This window comes from Rhagoletis zephyria, unplaced genomic scaffold (genome assembly GCF_001687245.7).
Source record: "Rhagoletis zephyria isolate East Lansing unplaced genomic scaffold, Rhagoletis_zephyria_1.1 Rzeph_scaffold_09849, whole genome shotgun sequence".
Lineage (NCBI taxonomy): Eukaryota > Metazoa > Arthropoda > Insecta > Diptera > Tephritidae > Rhagoletis > Rhagoletis zephyria.
Genome location: NW_016166927.1, coordinates 1 through 17755, shown reverse-complemented (window position 1 = coordinate 17755; position 17755 = coordinate 1). Strand labels below are relative to the sequence as shown.

Sequence of the window (17755 nt, the reverse complement as noted above, 5' to 3'; positions counted from 1 at the left end):
TAGAGGTTTACGCCGATAGATATTGCGGCGGCGGCGTCGTCAATGTTAGAAATAATCGGCGGCGGCGGCGACGCCGGCGCCTCAAATAGCGCCGGCGCATCTGGCCATTAGCCACATACCAAAGAGCATAGAAAACCATGAAGCTGCTAAACTTATCCTATCATTTTGTGAGCGTCAGCCATTCACCACTCTTATTCAAGTTGGAATTTTTTTAAATTCCATTTTTAAAAAAAAGTTTTTTGTTAATAATTTTAAAATAGTTAACAATATTAACCTTCCACCATCGAAATATGATTATGAGGATCGAAACGCGTCGATTGCTACCTCTCACGACAAATTTGGACGCAATTGTACGATATAGTTCAGTGTTAGTATATCATGAAAATTTTGTACATTAATCCTTAGGCGCCGCACGCCGCCGCCGCCGCCGCCGCCGCCGCGCCGATATTTCTATGACTCGGCGGCGGCGAGTGAAAAATGACAAAAAACGGCGGCGGCGGCGGCGTGGCTCGGCGGCGTATACCTCTAATTCAAACCAGCAGCAGGATTCCAACTTTCGCTATCGCTTATTTTGATCGCCAAAAATCTCCAAACGAATAGCAGACACACCTAACAACATGCATCTAGTTAAATGCCCCTCATATGACAGGATTTGGTTGATAACACATTGCAGGTATTACTTTTCCCTGGTCTACACATTTAGGCCGCACCGCTTTTCATTAAAAGAATTTTGGCTATGAAAAATTAGCGAAGCGATGGTCAGAGTTCCGCGGAAGGGAATTTCTATTTGGCGGGGCCTTTATAATAAAAAAAAAGTCGAAAAATTTTGTTTTGGGGGGAAATAAAGTTCGCGGCGAGTAAATTTTTGACAAGTCAGAGGTGAATAAAAATTGCATTAGCTTATGACGCTAGCGAAATTTTTGACATATCCAAGCAAATTTTGATAGTAGCAAAGATTGTTGATGAATATAATTTGTCTGCCCCAAATTTAAGCAAAAACAATAAAATATTGGGAAATATTTGCTGGCGGCAAAATTGGGAAGTAGTACACTATGTTTAATATTTCTTGTAATGTTTCATTTTACTCTGCATAAATCTGCGTTTGTCAAAAATTTACTGCTGTCAAAAAAGATTTAATTTCACACAGCAGAATGGTGACCACAAAAACTCTTCGGGTAAAATCTTGCAACTTCTTCATTTTTCCTCTACTTTACCAGAGAACCGAGTACGGGAACGCTTTCTGGTAAATTGCTGTAAATTCTTGCAGCGTCTTGCGAGTTAGGGAACGCACCTATTTTGGTACACGTTTTGGGACTTTCTCTTACTGAATACCAAAATCGCCTCAAGCCACAAAAAAAATTTACTTATTTATTTTCAAATTTAGTGGCTTAATATGAGATTGACTTACTGAATGCCAGCACTAATCTACGTTAGGAGACGATATGGGGGTAAGTGGGTACTTTTTATGCTTTCCTCTGATGGGGTTGCTGCAGAGAAAACCTTCAAATCCACATTCGCATTTCGCGTATTTNGTACGGGAACGCTTTCTGGTAAATTCCTGTAAATTCTTGCAACTTCTTGCCAGTTAGGGAACGCACCTATTTTTGGTGAACGTTTTATGACTTTCTCATACTGAATACCAAAATCGCCTCAAGCAACAAAAAAATTAACTAATTTGTTTTCAAATTTAGTGGCTTAATATGAGACTGACTTACTGAATACCAGTATTAATCTACTTTAGGAGACGATATGGGGGTAAGTGGGTACTTTTTATGCTTTCCTCTGATGGGGTTGCTGCAGAGGAAACCTTCAAATCCACAAATCGAGTTTTAATCTCTAGTAACTAGCCTCAAAGTATATATTCGAAAGAAATTAACCACGAGTGCAGTGTTCATGACTTTGGAAAGAGATTCACTAACTAATTTTACGTCCGATCGCATGGAGAAAACCTAACGCTAATCCTCAACAATACCAAAACTCTCTTTGTTTAGAAAGTGACGAGAGGCCTGGTTTCCTTTGTTCAAGTATGTATTTCGGGACTGACACGCATCTTCCTCTTTATCTTTAATTGCATGCAATCTCATCAAGTGACTCACCTTCAGCAGATCGTAGTCGCCCTGATTAACCAACATCGAATCGATGAAATTAAATGCGTTTATAGCAGCCTTCCATGGCACCAGATCCAATTCATGATTGAGATACCGCGTCATATTCAATGCTGTTTCATAGCTCAAATATTCACCACGTGCCAAATTCATTGCGTCGTCTAATAATTGTGCACGATTCGCTGGACCTATGTTTCTATATTTCTGTGGCTGCATTAGGTGAGCTGTAATAGCTTTCCAGTTATAAGCATCGTAATTGACACGATAATATCCAGTTTGTTGGATATTAAAGATAAACCAATCCGCAGTGGAGAGATTACGATCTTCAATTTCGTAAACTTCGCTGCGTGGCACCCAAGTGATGGGCCGTGTATTTTCGAAATTCAACTCTTTCGAAGTTGTATATGTAATTGGTATCCACCAGAGGGGATTTCTATCCTCAGCAGAGTATTGCGAGTCGGACTGATTTGAAAATTTAAAACGCTGTTGCTCCATGCGGATGGCATGCGTATTCGGATAACGTGTAACGGTGAGTACAGGGTAACCGATTTGTAAAGTCCACGTATCCATAATCTTTTTAACAGTGGTGTTTCGGTCTAGCAGGCCAGCTGCAATGGCTTCTATAGTTAAAAAGCGCCACAAATCATCCTGTTCAGCGGAGTTGTAAGCCCTACATAATGTATACATTTAAGTTTAATTATGTATGTATGTAATGACGTATAAATTCGGTATCATAGACTTACATTTCTTTTAAATACTTGCTTAATCCACGTTGAAATACTTTCGTAGTTAAGAAATGGTTCATCATGCGTATGATGGTCGAACCTTTGGCATAAGAAATACGATCGAAAATCTCTGAAATTTCATCTGGGTTGAATACTTCTACTGAGATTCTATGCGATGATGAAAGCGCGTCCAACTGGAATACATTCTGCAATTCATTCACTACAAATTGATCCTGTGGCTTCCACTCCGGATGAATCGCATCCACAGTGAAGTATTCCATATAGCTGGCGAATCCCTCATTGAGCCAAATATCAGCCCACCAACTGGGTGTTACCAAATTGCCAAACCACTGATGGGCCAGTTCGTGGCCAACAACACTGGCAATACGTTGCTTATTCGTTGTAGCCGAAACGCCCTCTTCATAGAGCATTGCGGTCTCCCTGCACAGAAGAAAGGGGGTGGCACAAATAATGGTAACGAAATTTAGGCTCATTTACTCGAGTTATTTCAGTTTTTTTTTCATGTACCTGTAGGTTATCAGGCCCCAATTCTCCATGGCTCCCGCTTGAAAGTCTGGTATCGCTATCATATCAATTTTCGGCAGCGGGAAGGGCAGATTGAAAAATTCTTCAAGAAATTTAAGTATTTTCGGTCCAACGCTAAGTGCATAGTTGGCTGATTGTATGGCATCCTTGCGTGCCCATACCGAGAAATTACCATCGGAGATGTGTTTGAAGTCCGAAATTGCATAGGCCACCAAGTAAGTGGACATAGGTAAGGTTTCGGCAAATTGATCCCATACATAATCGGTAAGATATTCACTGGAAAATAATAACATTAAATAGCGAGAGAAAGCTAATGTTGGCCCACAGCCAATAATGGGTGGATAAATATTTTTAAAAACAAAATCAATGCCTTTTCAGCTATAAAACGGCCCGTAGTTATAGTCAAAATATAATCGACTCTAAAGGCTATGCCAGTATCAAACTTTGTGCAACATTAAAAAAATGCAATAAAATTTCGTAAAAATTGCAAGCTTTCCTAATTAGATTTCCTCGAAATATTCTGAGAGTGCAGTTCTGCAGCCAATTAAAATCTAGCAGAATAAAGACCAAGTTTCAAATGGCTGAAAATTACCATTGATTTTTTATAACCTTTTTTTCTCTAAGATTTTACGGTTTCCTTTCATATAAAATAAATTGTTTGTATTCGTTATATGGAAGCAAATGGGACAACAAAAATTCTTACCGCTAGTTTTTAAAAGAAATCTTTCTAGGAAATCCAATTAAAGAAGCTCGATGTTTACGAAAGTATGCTGAGGCCTTTTTAAATATTGCACAAAGTGTTAAACTTGGATTTATACGGGATTTGTCAATGAATGAACTCCTTTTTTTTGTCAAAACCAAAATCAATTAACAAAATACTAATATGTTAAGACTTGTCAAAATGAGGCGCAGCTAAAATTTGTTCGACCAATGTAACTTCCAATGGGATATCTATCAAAAATCTGTTTTTTTTTTTTAACTTTAGAACCCATTTTATTTTGATTACAACTGCAGGCCAATCTTTTTTTTTTTTTTTTGATAATTTTAAAATGTTACTTTAGTTATACATGCTTTTAATTTGTCAAAATTTAGGAGCTAATTACTTTAAATTTAATATTTACAATATTAGGTTACTTACTGATTTTTTGTGTACACAATGGGCATATTAGACACTGTGGACATGTTGCGCGGACGGGCTATTTTTAATGTGAAGTTCGCTTTTAAAGATGGTTCATCGAAGCATGGAAATGCTCTTCTAGCATCAGTGGCTTGAAATTGTGTTGAAACTAGCCAGCTGTAAGACAAAAAAAAAAAAAGGCGTAAGTACCAACTACTCATGAAATTTGATGTGTGAACACCCGCATACGACTTGGCAAAGCCTTAGCATTAGCATTTTCTTTTCCGATACAGTATTATACAAAAGTCTGCCTGTTGCTATTATACTAAAAACATATTGGATTTTGAAAATAACTTCTACAGTATAGTTTAGCTACATTCTTCAATAACGCAAGTCTTTGAACGAAATTTGCACGGACTTGATTTTCTATAGAGTCTTTTAATCACTAAGCAAAGAAAAAAAGTTATATAGGAATAAAGAATTTATTTAATTTAATTTTTTTATTTTATGAATGTTATCGAGACCAGTATACGACTTTTTTGTAACCTTTTCGGGATTAATTCAGGACTATTTTAGGATCATTTCGTGACTAGTTTCGAACCAACCCTATCCCGAAGTAGTTCTGAAAAATTCGTAAACTTGTTCGGAAATGATCGCGAACTAGTCCTGAAATTGTACTCAATTTGTCTTGAAATAGTACTGAAATAGTCTAGAACTTGTCCCGAAATGGTTTTAAACCAGTCTCGAAATAGTCCCGAGATGGTCCTGAAATAATTCTGAACAAGTTCTGACGTGAACCCCAACTAGTTCCGAAACGGGCTCGAAATGGTCCTAAACTAATCATGAACTAATCTCAAAATAGTCCTGAAAAGAAAAAAAGGGTCATGAAATTTTCCTAAACAGGTCCCAAAACTGGGCCGAAATAAACCCAAACTAGTCCCGATTTGATCCTGAAAAAGCCCGGTGTTCATTTGTAAGAATTTTTTTAATATCTTCGCTATTCTTGCAACAAGGAGGTGCAATTGACTCTTAAGTCTAAAACGGCACTTTCCATTTCAGCAGGATAAGTATTGCGATCCTTACTGACAATAATCTAAGTATGTATCGACTTCGGCGGGTATCAATGAAAACCCATCGCATCCAGCCTTCGGTAAAAAGTTTCAAGCGAAATCGTCCACAGGTCAGTTAGGAAAAGAGCCACGGGCTGAACCGTCGAACGCTATTCCTGGCTCGAGTTATAGAGCCCATGCTGACTGCCGCATGGCTACGGAAATTCTTGAGTGTTATGGCAGCCCCTCGGTTGGATGAGTAAACCTGAGAGATCTAAGTGGCAGCTCGAAGAACACCAAGCAGGTAGCTTCTGACAGTGGTCTCTAGGAAGGAAACCTCTCTTCCGAAGAGAAGCACCAGTTCGGAGGAAACACCCAAATTCGTCCTGTTCGCCATGGATCACGGTCTAGATTAGATACGGCGTAATTTCGAAGGAGAATTTAGAACAGGTTGCATCTACCATATTTGGCATCTTTATAAGAGTAGAAATTGAAAACTGTGGATCACTGCCTCGCTGTGAAAGTAGCGGAGTAACGACACACACTGGGCCTACCCCATATAACCGGGTGCTCAAAATTCTAAAATAATTTCCTTTCCATTAGACTCGCTTGAACAACTTTTTGAGAGTAAATTTTTGACGTCTTAACACATGATTGACCATGCATTAACCCATTGGTGACCCAGTTTTTGGAATGTCTTATGTTAAGTTAATTTGATTTAATGGTTATACGAATTATGTATAATTTAACCCATTTACGACTTTGAGTTAACGAATTGTTGATCGTATTTTAACCCATTAGTGGTAAATTTTTTTATAGAGTCTTTCCCCAGCTAGTTTTAGTAAAAACAAGTAAGTTTAGGTTACAACATAATCAGGAAGAACAAGTCTTTTCGTTTCGGTGCTAGTTTTATCAATGAATTCGCAATACTTAGAACTAAGTTAAAAGCGATCAAAGGTAATACCAGTAACTATGTGCGTATTTATCGTAATCACTAGAAGAGAGCATGAAACAAGAAGTCGTTTATATAGAGATCAGTTAGATAGTAAAAGATAGGAAATATATACAAAAATTTACGTTTCAAAGTAAAACATAATGGGATATGTGCATGGCCAAAACAAAGTTGAAAGTAAAAATAGTTTAAGAAAATTTTTTCAAAAAAGTAGAGAGTTTTTTAAGTTTCGTCTTTGATTCGATATGGATATAAATACCCAATTATGTTTTAAATTTAAAGAGATTTAGAAATTGAGCATACAAAATATCGAAAAGCAAGTAATGAATCTAAGTAAAAACATAAATTAATTAAAAAATCAGCTATAATTTTATTAAAAAAAAAAACAATTAAAATAAAATAAATAGTCAAAACTTTTCAATATGTGGGTGTTGTATAGCAAACTTAACCGTAAGTATATCTTTTTGTGTTTAATTAAAATCAAAAAGAAGTTTTTAAAACCAATTTATTTAGAAAAGCGCAAAGTGCTTTTGGTTTTGAACTCGGATTCTTAACAAGGAAGGAACATACTTTATTGCAGTACTGTCAAATTTAAAGGCGCTTTACGCATTAAAAAAAAAATGATTTTGAAAATTACACTTGCAAAAAATAGAGGTTAGTTTAGTTTTTTTTTAATATAATATTTTTAAAACACATAATTCAAAAAAAAAAAATACAACAAAAAATATATAAACTTCATTATAAGTAACGAAGTATAATACCACTTTTTCACAATAACAATTTGAATTTCTCAGTTTTGAAAAAAAAAATATTGTTCAAATTTTTCAAGTTTGGACACGCATATCTCCCAGCTAAAAAACGATAGAACGCTGAAAACTTACCCCCAAATGTAGAGTTTAATGGGGAATAAACCTACGTTTCTACTTTTCAAAAAAAAGCCTTTTTAAAAAATTTAGTTTTGAGCACGCTTGGTCCCAGCGTGCGACGATGAGCTACGAGTAGGCACTCTCTTGAAAAATTTAATCGCACTTATTTCTCCCCACCGAGAAGCTGCCGAGATCAGAAATATGCTTCCTGTGGAGCTTCGTTGTTTTCTATCGCAAAGCCTAAGGTCGAGGCCACGCAATGAGCGACAAAGCGGCAAGCGAAATGCCGCTCAGAGCATGGCCACTGCAATAGTATTTCGTATGTTTTAATTAAGTCGCTCAGCCGCTCATTGCGTGGTCTCAGCCTCAGACTTCACACCATTTAACCACACCTGTTTCTTTGCCTCCTCTACCTCTCTTACTCTCTAAACGCTTCTAATAAAATTCATAAGCTGAAGTTGAAGCTGTATTTTCCGGATTTTGTCGTATAAAATACGTAACATGGATCACCCTACCATTCTGTATGTATGTATGTAGGTACATATGTGCGAATTTCGTTTACGTGTCAAAATACATCCTTATGATTTTTAGCTAGAAACGCTTTGCAGACCAAGCAGGTTGATTTGACTACCGCATAACTATAGTTATATTTACTCATATATAGTACATACAAACACATATACGTAAATAGGGATCTACATACATACATACATACTATGTAGATATGCATGAACATAATTAGCAACAACAACTACTTACCGCTTTTCGTTGCCCACTTGATACGAACTGCGATAGAATCCCTGCAAATAGTCCTGTATTAGACCGCTGAACCGGATGCTTATCTCGTACACGCCACCCTTTGTTAGTTTGTCGTAGAGATCTATGATGAAAAACTGCTTGGCTTCAAGCATGTATTGTTTTCGTATCCTCAGTTCAGCGCCGCCAATTTCCGGTATGTAGTGAGCGTTCGTTGCCAAAGCCGGTTGCAAAGTCGACGTCGCCGTTGACATGCCAATACGACGTACAGTCACATCGTTTTTGGTGATATTCAATTCGGTCGCGTGCATGGTAATATTATAGCAGTCTTCCAGTACCAAAACTTGTATGCGTACCTCTCCTTCGAATGTGAAATTATTGTTGAGCAGGTGCGGCACAAGGGAAATATTGTATTTCTGCGGTTTTATTGAACGCGGCAAACGTACGTCGCGTTCATAATGCGTCAGCGTGCTGGCCACTTGTGGTGTGAACGATTTCTGTATATGCTTCTTTACCGTTGTGCAAATGACTTCCTCATCCGGTAACGGATTTAGCTCCTGTTCACACGTTGCAACATTGTAGATGATGAAACTGACCGCAAGTAGGATGCACACAAAGCAGGCAGCCATCAGAAAGAGCGTTGTAGCTGAAAATGTGTAGCCACGACGCGTCGTGAAAGTTGTGGTGGGATTATTTGTTAGTGTTGTGACTGGGCGATGATTATCCATGTTGATATTTTCACGTACGTGTTTGTCTTTAAGTACCATTGTTTTAATGTTTACGAGGCGATTTTGTTTAGCAAAATTTGATTTATGTAAATTTTAAGGTTAATTATGATCAGGACCCGAATTTTGTAGCGCTGAAAATTTCGAAAAACTTAAGAAAAATTAAATAAAAATCAAAAAGGCAAAAACTAATTAAAAACAATAAATTATTTGAACTAAGGGAATATTTGAACAAGTTAAGTTATGTTTGTTCAGATGGCTTTACTTATACAATGTGACTTTGTTGTCTCATTATAACAGTATTTCTTCTTCATAATATTGATATTTTGTAACATAACAATTGATTTCGGACGACCTTCACAGAATTCTTCGAATATCTCCCACGAGGAAATTCATTATATGCACCAGTTTTTACGGTGCTAAAGGAAGACCAGAAATATAAATAGCAACCCTCGTATCAAGCGGCTTGGTTCCAAATATTGTAGGTTAGAGGCTAGTACAAAAAAAAGAAGGAGCGTGACACCTACCATCTTTCCAATTTGAAAAGGCAAATACTAAAGCATTCAATGAGCCACTTTTTTTTCTCTTCGGACTTCTAAGAGCCTCAAGGAAGTCTTATGAAAACTAAATGAGAATTCTGTTGATTGAGGGTTATGATTTTAAAGATGCTTCTCTGAGAAGACCTATAGTCGGAGGAGAAAGAGAGATAGGCCATTAAATTATTTGGTCCTTGCTCTTTCAAGTAGGATATAGCACTTTTTCAAAAAAATCTGAAAAAATATAGTACACTTCAAATATATGTATATAGTATTTCTTGCCAATTACTGAAATATATTTATACATATGTCAGCCAATAAATGGCCTTAGCAGCTAACGTCGTAACTTTTAAATTTTACAATTTATTATAAATTTAATTCAACTAATTAATAAATAAATATTTAATTTATTTATAAATGAATAAGTATAGTATTTTTGCATATTAAATTTTTTCCAACGGTATATAGTACGCAGACTGAAAAAAATTGTACAATACTATATATTATAGTACGGTTGGCAACCCTAATAGGAGGTGCCACGTCCCACGGTCATTTTTATACCCGAGCGCACTTGTGCACAAGGTATTATAACTTTGTTCGCATAACGGTTGTTTGTAACAGCCTAAAGGAATCGAGATAGATAGACACAAATGTATACATAAATGATCAGAATGAAAAGAGAAGTCGATTAAACCAAGTCTGTCTGTCCGTCCGTCCGTCCGTGTACACGATAACTCGATGAATTATTTTTTTGCGTGTAGAAGAACGGATAAGTATTGATAAGCATCGATTCTAAGGCCAATTTTTCCGTAATTGAAGGAGTCTATTGACATTTTTTGAAAATATAAATTATACCCATATTTTTATAATTAAATATAGTGTTTATTTGGTGATCCAAGTCATTTCGGATATTGTAGTGCCATCTATTGGCCGGTCAATAATCATTTCAAATGAATTTACCCGGATTTTACAATAAATAATCAACATTAACTTTAATCCTCTGGTCCCAGCAAGCAAAAAAAGTTTTTTCAAAAATATATTTTTCATCCCAAAATAACCCAAGATATAATTTTAAAACTATTTAGCGGTTTTCCTTAATTTGGAAAAACCCTTGAAAACTTCGAAAAACTCAAAACTTTTATCGAGACGTCAAGATTTCTCTGAAATGAAAAAAACCGGTTTGTTCGAAAAAAAAACCGCCCATAGATATTCAACCCGAATAGGTGGAAACCCGATTGGGAATACCGAGTCAATCACACAAGTACATATATACATAAATAAATTGTAACTACATGCTACTTATTAAAACAAATATTGATCTTAGATAAATATTCTTGAAATAATTCAACTAAATACAGCGAATATTATAAACAGCAATTTTTTGCCATGAATAGTTGAAGTTTCGTTTTTTCCAAACATTTTTATGTGTACATTTTTATAGATTTAAATTTGTTTTTTTTTTTTTTTGAGTTTTATAGAATTAAGTAAATACACAAATCATTATAATTTACCGTAGCAATCTAAAATTAACTCGCTATCATGCTAAATATTAACAAAATTAGCAACAGTGCATGCAAGTGCTGCTTAGAAATTTTATTACATTCACAAATCGCTCATTTACTAAGAGACTGTTACAACTCAAAAAATGCAAATTTTCAGGAGATGCTTTCAAAGTTTCAAAATGCAGAAAATAGTCTTCACATACGGACACTACACAAGATTTTGAAGTAAATTTTTACACAATATCGACCCCTGAGTGGATGATCGACCTATCTCGGCCGCCAGTACGAAAACGCCCTATCTCAGAAAACTTTTTAAGAATTTTTAAATTAAAGTGAGCAAATTCATTCAATATATTGCATATAAAATATTAAATAAATAATAAAACTTAAGAATATAAGTGAAATTTTACATTTTCAAAACACATCGCTAAAGAATTTAGGATGTTTTATCTAAAGAAAAAATATGTGCATAACTGAAGTTCATTCCGAGCTGATCGAGGGTGCGCACGTAGAAGATCGCCTCGCTGATCACGCAGTCGGCCGAAAGTTGGCAGACTTTTTAGTTCCAATGGAGTTGCACATCGGCCAATAAAGTCTGCAGCAGTGTGTGGAAGCTCTAAAATGACACTATCGGATGCTTGGTATGAAAGTCACACCTGATAAAATTTTTTTGCTGGGTATGGATTAAAGCGCTGATACCATTATAATATCCCAATTTGTCAAACGACTTCGTAATGACGTCGTTTCCGACTCGTTTTGGTAAACAATATGTTCGCGGCGACGTTCACAAACGACTCGCCGTCGGATGAAGCACAGATCGGCGGCGGGCTCCAAAAACGATATAGCAGCGAACTGCTCAAAATTGCAGACAGTACTATAAAATTAAAAACAAATTTTTTTATTTCAAATAGTTTAATTTAATTCAATAAATATTTTTTTTTTTTAATTTTTGTTTCAATGTACACACTAACATATTAATTAAAAAGAAAAATAAGAGAAATATTCGGTCATTTATAAAATACAAATTAAAATTTGAATACAGTACTACACCCTTTGTTAAAATTTTTTAACGTACCACATACAGACAAGTTTTAACAATTAATTTTTTTGCCATTTCATTTTAATCATTTTTATAAAAATTGGGTTTATATTTTTAACAAGGACTTTATAGTTCAAAATTCAAGCAACTTTGCAGTATACACAAAAAATTAAAAAAAAAATATAAGTGAAAAATATTATGAATACTGAAAAAACGATATAGGTGCCTTAATTTTCTGAGCACAAGTGTACACTGCGGATTCCATATTCTGTCATAATAAAAAATTGTCATAATGAAAACGGTTTACTATCCAAATGAATGACTTTAATTTGCGCTTAGTTTTCGAGTTCACCCAAATGACTTCACCAGAGCGACGTCGTAAAGACGTCGATTCGATGAGAAAAAACGACGTCGGAAGGACGTTCCATTTTGTATGGAAAAAACGACTTCGTTTCGACGTCGTTTCGAGTTCACCCAAACAACTTCATCAGAGCGACGTCGTAACGACGTCGATTCGAACTCGTCTTCGCTCTGTGGCAAATTGGGATGTGTTCTACAGTTAAATGTGTGAAACATATATGTATATGTACATATGTGCATAATGTAGATATGTAAATATTTGCGAAGTAATTACTATTGCATTTTCTCAAAATTTTTTCTACATTCGGCTTAGTCATTGTTATCAATATTGTTGACATTTTGTTATGCACATATGTATGTATGTACATTTGTAAATACAGCTATGAAGCTGAGAAAATTATGCAGCAATGCTCGTATATTTACTTAATATCTTAATAATATGTATACTAGGGTGATTAACTCGGTTTTTCTAAACCAGTTTCCAACCGGTTTTTTTTTAAATATCTGTATGGGTTTTTGTTTTGAAATCTTGAATTTTTTTATTGAACAAACCGTTTTTTTTTCATTTCACACAATAAAAGTTTTGAATTTTTTAAATTTTCAAGGCTTTTTCCTGTTTAATGGAAACCCTCAAATTTTTTTAGAACTATATTATAGGTTATTTTGCGATGAGCAGTGTATCATATTTGATTCCAGTAAATAAATATTTGGTACTTTAACGTTTTCTACATGTTTGGCCGAGCTTCTCCTCCAATTCGTGTTCTGCATCTTGATGTTGGGACACAAATGGAGAGATCTGCACTTTTACTTCACACTTTTACAAAGAAGACTTTTTATGGCAGAAGTACACTCGGATGTTTGCCATTGTCTGCCGTGGGGCGACCGCTATTTGATGTTGCTGGGACCAGAAAGCCTACCGAGTGGCAGTAGGCACATCTAAGCAACTGGCTACGGCGCGCAGCGGCAAGAGCGCTGCTGACATCCTAAAAGTAAAACAAATAAGAAAGTCTAAGTTCGGGCGAAGCCGAACATAACATACCCGGCGCAAGTAATAAATATATTTTTCCACGTATGTATTATGGAACGAATTTCCGTCATCCCTTGTCAAATTTGGTTTGGAGACAAACCGGTTTCGGCGTTGTGCCATCTTCAGTGTCATTTTTCGTTCTCCGAGAGAACCAAATTTGACAAAGGATGGCGGAAATTCGTTCCATAATACATCATACACCCACCCTGTCGGAAACAACAACAACCAAAAAGGAAATATTTTTCCACCTTTCCGAAAGCTACCGCTACATGATAAGCCGGGGTGTATACATTTTAAGTAAATTAGCGTCCTTAAATTTCGAAATATTCAAATTTCAAGCAATTCTGAGATTTACCGTTATATGAAAAACGGCCGTAATTTTAGTCCGATTTCAATAATTTTCAACGTTTTGCTTCTATGTGGCAAGCACAATAGCCATACCGAGTTTGGTACAAATTGGTGAACGGTTACCGAGATACAAATATGTGATCATAAGTGGGCGGTGCCACGCCCATTTTCCAAAATTTTATCATAAACGTATTTCCTAGTAAATAATTGTTCCAAACATCAATTTTGAATAAATTAGCTTTAATATTTACTGATTTATCGAAGATTTCGTATTTTTCTAAATTACCGTTATATGGGATGTGGGCGTGGTTATTGTCCGATTTTAAAAATTTTCGGCCATTTGGTATCCTGCACCAGGACCACGTTTGTAAGAAATTGGTGCAGCGGTTACCAAGATACACACATGTAACCATAAGTGGGCGTGGCTAAGCCCATTCGCAAAATTTTTTAATATTCTTATTTTTCGTCTAAAACTCATTGTAAATATCAATTTTGAGTGAATTACCTTCAGTAGTTACTAAAATATCGCAGTTTACGCATTTCTGAAATTTACCGTTATATGGGAGGTAGGCGTGGTTATTGTCCGATTTCGCCCATTTTCAATACCATCTGTCCTACGCCCTGAGGAAGTTCACGTACCAAGTTTCGTTAAGATATCTCAATTTTTACTCGAGTTATCGTGTGCACAGACGGACGGACGGACGGACGGACGGACGGACGGACAGACAGTCACCGCTTAATCGATTTCTCTTTTCATTCTGATCATTTATGTATACATTTGTCTATATCTATCTCGATTCGTTTTGCCTGTTACAAAAAACCGTTATGTGAACAAAGTTATAATACCCTTGTGCACAAGTGCGCTCGTGTATAAAAAATGCAATATTTAAATGTTAAAATAAAGCCCATAGTGAATTTTTCACTGATAAATTTGTTTCACTTTCTTTCCTAAATAAAAGCTATCTTTAATGTAATAGTTTCATTCTAATTTTTGGTCATGACGGTCATGGTTGCTTCGGTTTTTTCTTAATTTCACAATCGGGAACCAGTTCCGTTAAATTATAATCAGCCTTATCATGAGTTTCATTTTCCCCGAATCGGTTCACTTTTCGCCTTTGGTTTCCATGGTTTTACTATGGGCGGATGACAAATTTTCGGGTGATTTTTTTTTCAGGCGAAACTCAGGATAAGGCAGAATAACTCGAATCCAGGTTTTGGAAAAAATACGAATAATCTAACACCCAAATATACATATATGTGCACATACATATACATATACATATATATAGCTAGTTTGCGAGAAGTACGCCATTAATCTTTTTTTTTTAATGTTAATATGCAATTAAGTAGTCAACCTTTATGAACCACAATTTTAGTACCAAAGTTAAAACAAAATTTACCTAAGTTGTCATTAAAAAACATGGCTTTATTTACAAAAGAAATGATGTATGTAGTGTATATGAATTATAGACAAGGCATACTAAATAAGGTAGAAGTGATTTTGCCATTTCTCTCTTTTGAACACCGACTATAATGTCAAATGATGAATAACTTTTAAAAGCCCGGTTATGCACTTACACTTGACTTGACTTACCTAGAAACTTAGAAACGATTACTCTCCTTGTCATCTATTGCTTTTTCTCTTTTGTTTTGATCCTCAGCATTTGTATTTGTACACGCAAAATTTTAAGCGTTTAATTTGTTTGTGGTAAAACTTAATACAAATTACAATTGAAATTAATGTTTTTAAGCGTATCAAATTGTAATTGTCTTTATTTTATGTTCTGTCTTTTTTCGAATGTTTGTTTTTCGATTAGCAGATGAATTGCATTTATACAAAAAATCATATTTGTGTGGCATAGTTAAAGGAATTTTATTAAAAATATGTGAAAAAATAATGTGGCAGCATGATTCTCTCATGGCCAGATATGTATACACTTTTTAAGCCAAGTCAGGTCTAAGGGCTGGTTTCTCCAACTTTTTCCGATGTTGCTTTGACCGGGGCTTAAACCTAGGCGCAGCGGAGTGGAAGCGCGCACTGCATTGTTCCTACATATTTATACTGTTTAACGGCGATTGAAATTATGAATGAAAAATATAAAAATAAACACGCTCATTGAGCTCTGTCGCAATTCTNATTATATCTGTGTTCATATGGAAGAGTAGCTTATGTCGAAACGCTGGCTTTAGTATAATGCGGCATTCGCAGCATGCGATTGCGAATTACTCATTGCCGCCGAGCCGTTGAAGAACATTTGGCAAATAAACGGCAAGAACTTGTTGCTATATACTAGCAAGTCAATATTCTCATTAAGTCTCATCAAAACATTCCTAGTCGTTTAAAGTATGTATATAGGGAATGCCGCATTATACTAAAGCCAGCTTCTCGACATAAGCTACTATTTAATACGAACACAGATATAAACTATATGTAGGTAAATGATTATTACCTACACATACATATGTACGTATGTCCATATAGATATGTATGTAGATGTTTAAGTATTTACTTTATCGCGTTATTAATCAACATCAATGGCACGTCTCTGACCCAAAGCTTAATTGGTCACATCCCATTGAATGTCGCCTTAGACGTCATCCATTCCATACATATGTTTCGTACGCTAAGTTAATTGCCCCTATTAACAGGCTTGACATTTAGCTCAAAATTAAAAAAAAAAAAATCTAGTTTTTCCTTCGAAATTTGACTTTCTCTTTTTATGCGATAAAACGATACATATATGTACATACATAAATTTCATTGGTAAGAGTTCAGCCCTCTCTATAAAAGTATTTTCCTGGCTTTACGCTATATATTTAAGACCAATATTCTATGGAGTTCTCGGTGTAAGAAACTGCGAGTGTTTGCCCACATTGATACCGGTGGGGGCTCTTTGCCGATCAGACTAAGAGGCAGCGCTCCCCATTGCAAAGACAGCATAGCGAAGGTACACCTGTGTTCGATAATAATGTTCGATGCTCTCCACTCCTTACGCATACCTATTTTCGATACTGTTCGGTTGAATTTAAGAGAGTTAATAGCAGCTTGGCTATTGGTGTACTTTTGACCGCATGCAGACTAATCTTGAACCGGTGAGCCTTATGTCTGCTCAGCGAGGGCTGATCGGAACCCAAGACATCTGCAACTGTTAATTCTTTCTTTCTGATGGTAAACTAATGGCGATGAAAGCCGTTTCTTAAACTCGCTAAGCCTCTGCACCATCGTTGTCATGTATACCGTACACAATCAGGTATTTGTTCGCGGGGAACTGACCAGCCTACATTCACCCAAGTCACTTGCTGTCCCATCTACTCAATGAAATCAAATGCCTAGCTGGACTTTCTAACATTGAAGGCAACATGAGTTTTGTTGACCTGTAATCCTTCGATGCCTTGCAGACATAGCTGACCGAAATATTCAGCAATTTCTTAACGATGACTTCGGTGACCGAATGTGGGAATGCTAAACCTGTTTGCCTGCTCTAAGGTATTGCCGAGTGTCTTGGCACCCAGAGTAAGCCAAGTGCAGCTGAACTGTAAAGTTTGGTGCCAGAACTTATTTCGACGAAACGAAACATTTTTGAAGAAAAGGAAACCTATCGGATTTTTTTTTGTACCACTCTCGTACAGACCCGTTGCTTATTGGCTTGAAATTTTATTTACTGCCCAATCTTGTAAAATCGCATCACCCAAAGGCTGTACATAGTATAACCAATAAACTTAAATCCGCATAGCGCTAAAACGCCTAAATTCATTTGAACTTTTTAAATCTGCTTTATCCTGGGTTTCGCCTGAAAAAAATTCTCCCGAAAATTTGTCGTCCGCCCATAGTAAAGCCATGGAAACCAAAAGTGAAAAGTGAACCGGTTCGGGGAAAATGAAACTCATGGCAAGGCTCAATGTTTCATCTAAATCCCTCAAAACATGTACTTAGTGAAGAGAGGGTTTTATATTTCATCGAATTTCAAATCAGCCTGTACCACTAAAAAAAAGTTGTAACCCATAAAATCCTTGTTGCACATCAACAGGCCCAGCTTTTTTATTTTACACAAATGTCGTTTTTGAAATTAAATTGGATTTGATTTTTTAAACACTGTCAACT

At 36.0% G+C, this 17755-nt stretch overlaps 1 protein-coding gene across 1 annotated transcript; it reads right to left on the bottom strand.

Annotated features, from left to right (window-relative positions):
• Positions 1-1807: 1807 nt before the first annotated feature.
• On the bottom strand, positions 1808-13032 carry LOC108376070 (puromycin-sensitive aminopeptidase-like protein). Its single transcript, XM_017632247.1, has 6 exons — positions 13008-13032; positions 8120-8975; positions 4515-4670; positions 3359-3652; positions 2849-3271; positions 1808-2775 (listed from the first exon to the last, which is right to left on the bottom strand). The coding sequence occupies exons 2-6, from the start codon at positions 8881-8883 to the stop codon at positions 1956-1958; spliced, it is 2457 nt and encodes an 818-aa protein (XP_017487736.1). The 5' UTR covers positions 8884-8975; positions 13008-13032; the 3' UTR covers positions 1808-1955.
• Positions 13033-17755: the final 4723 nt, after the last annotated feature.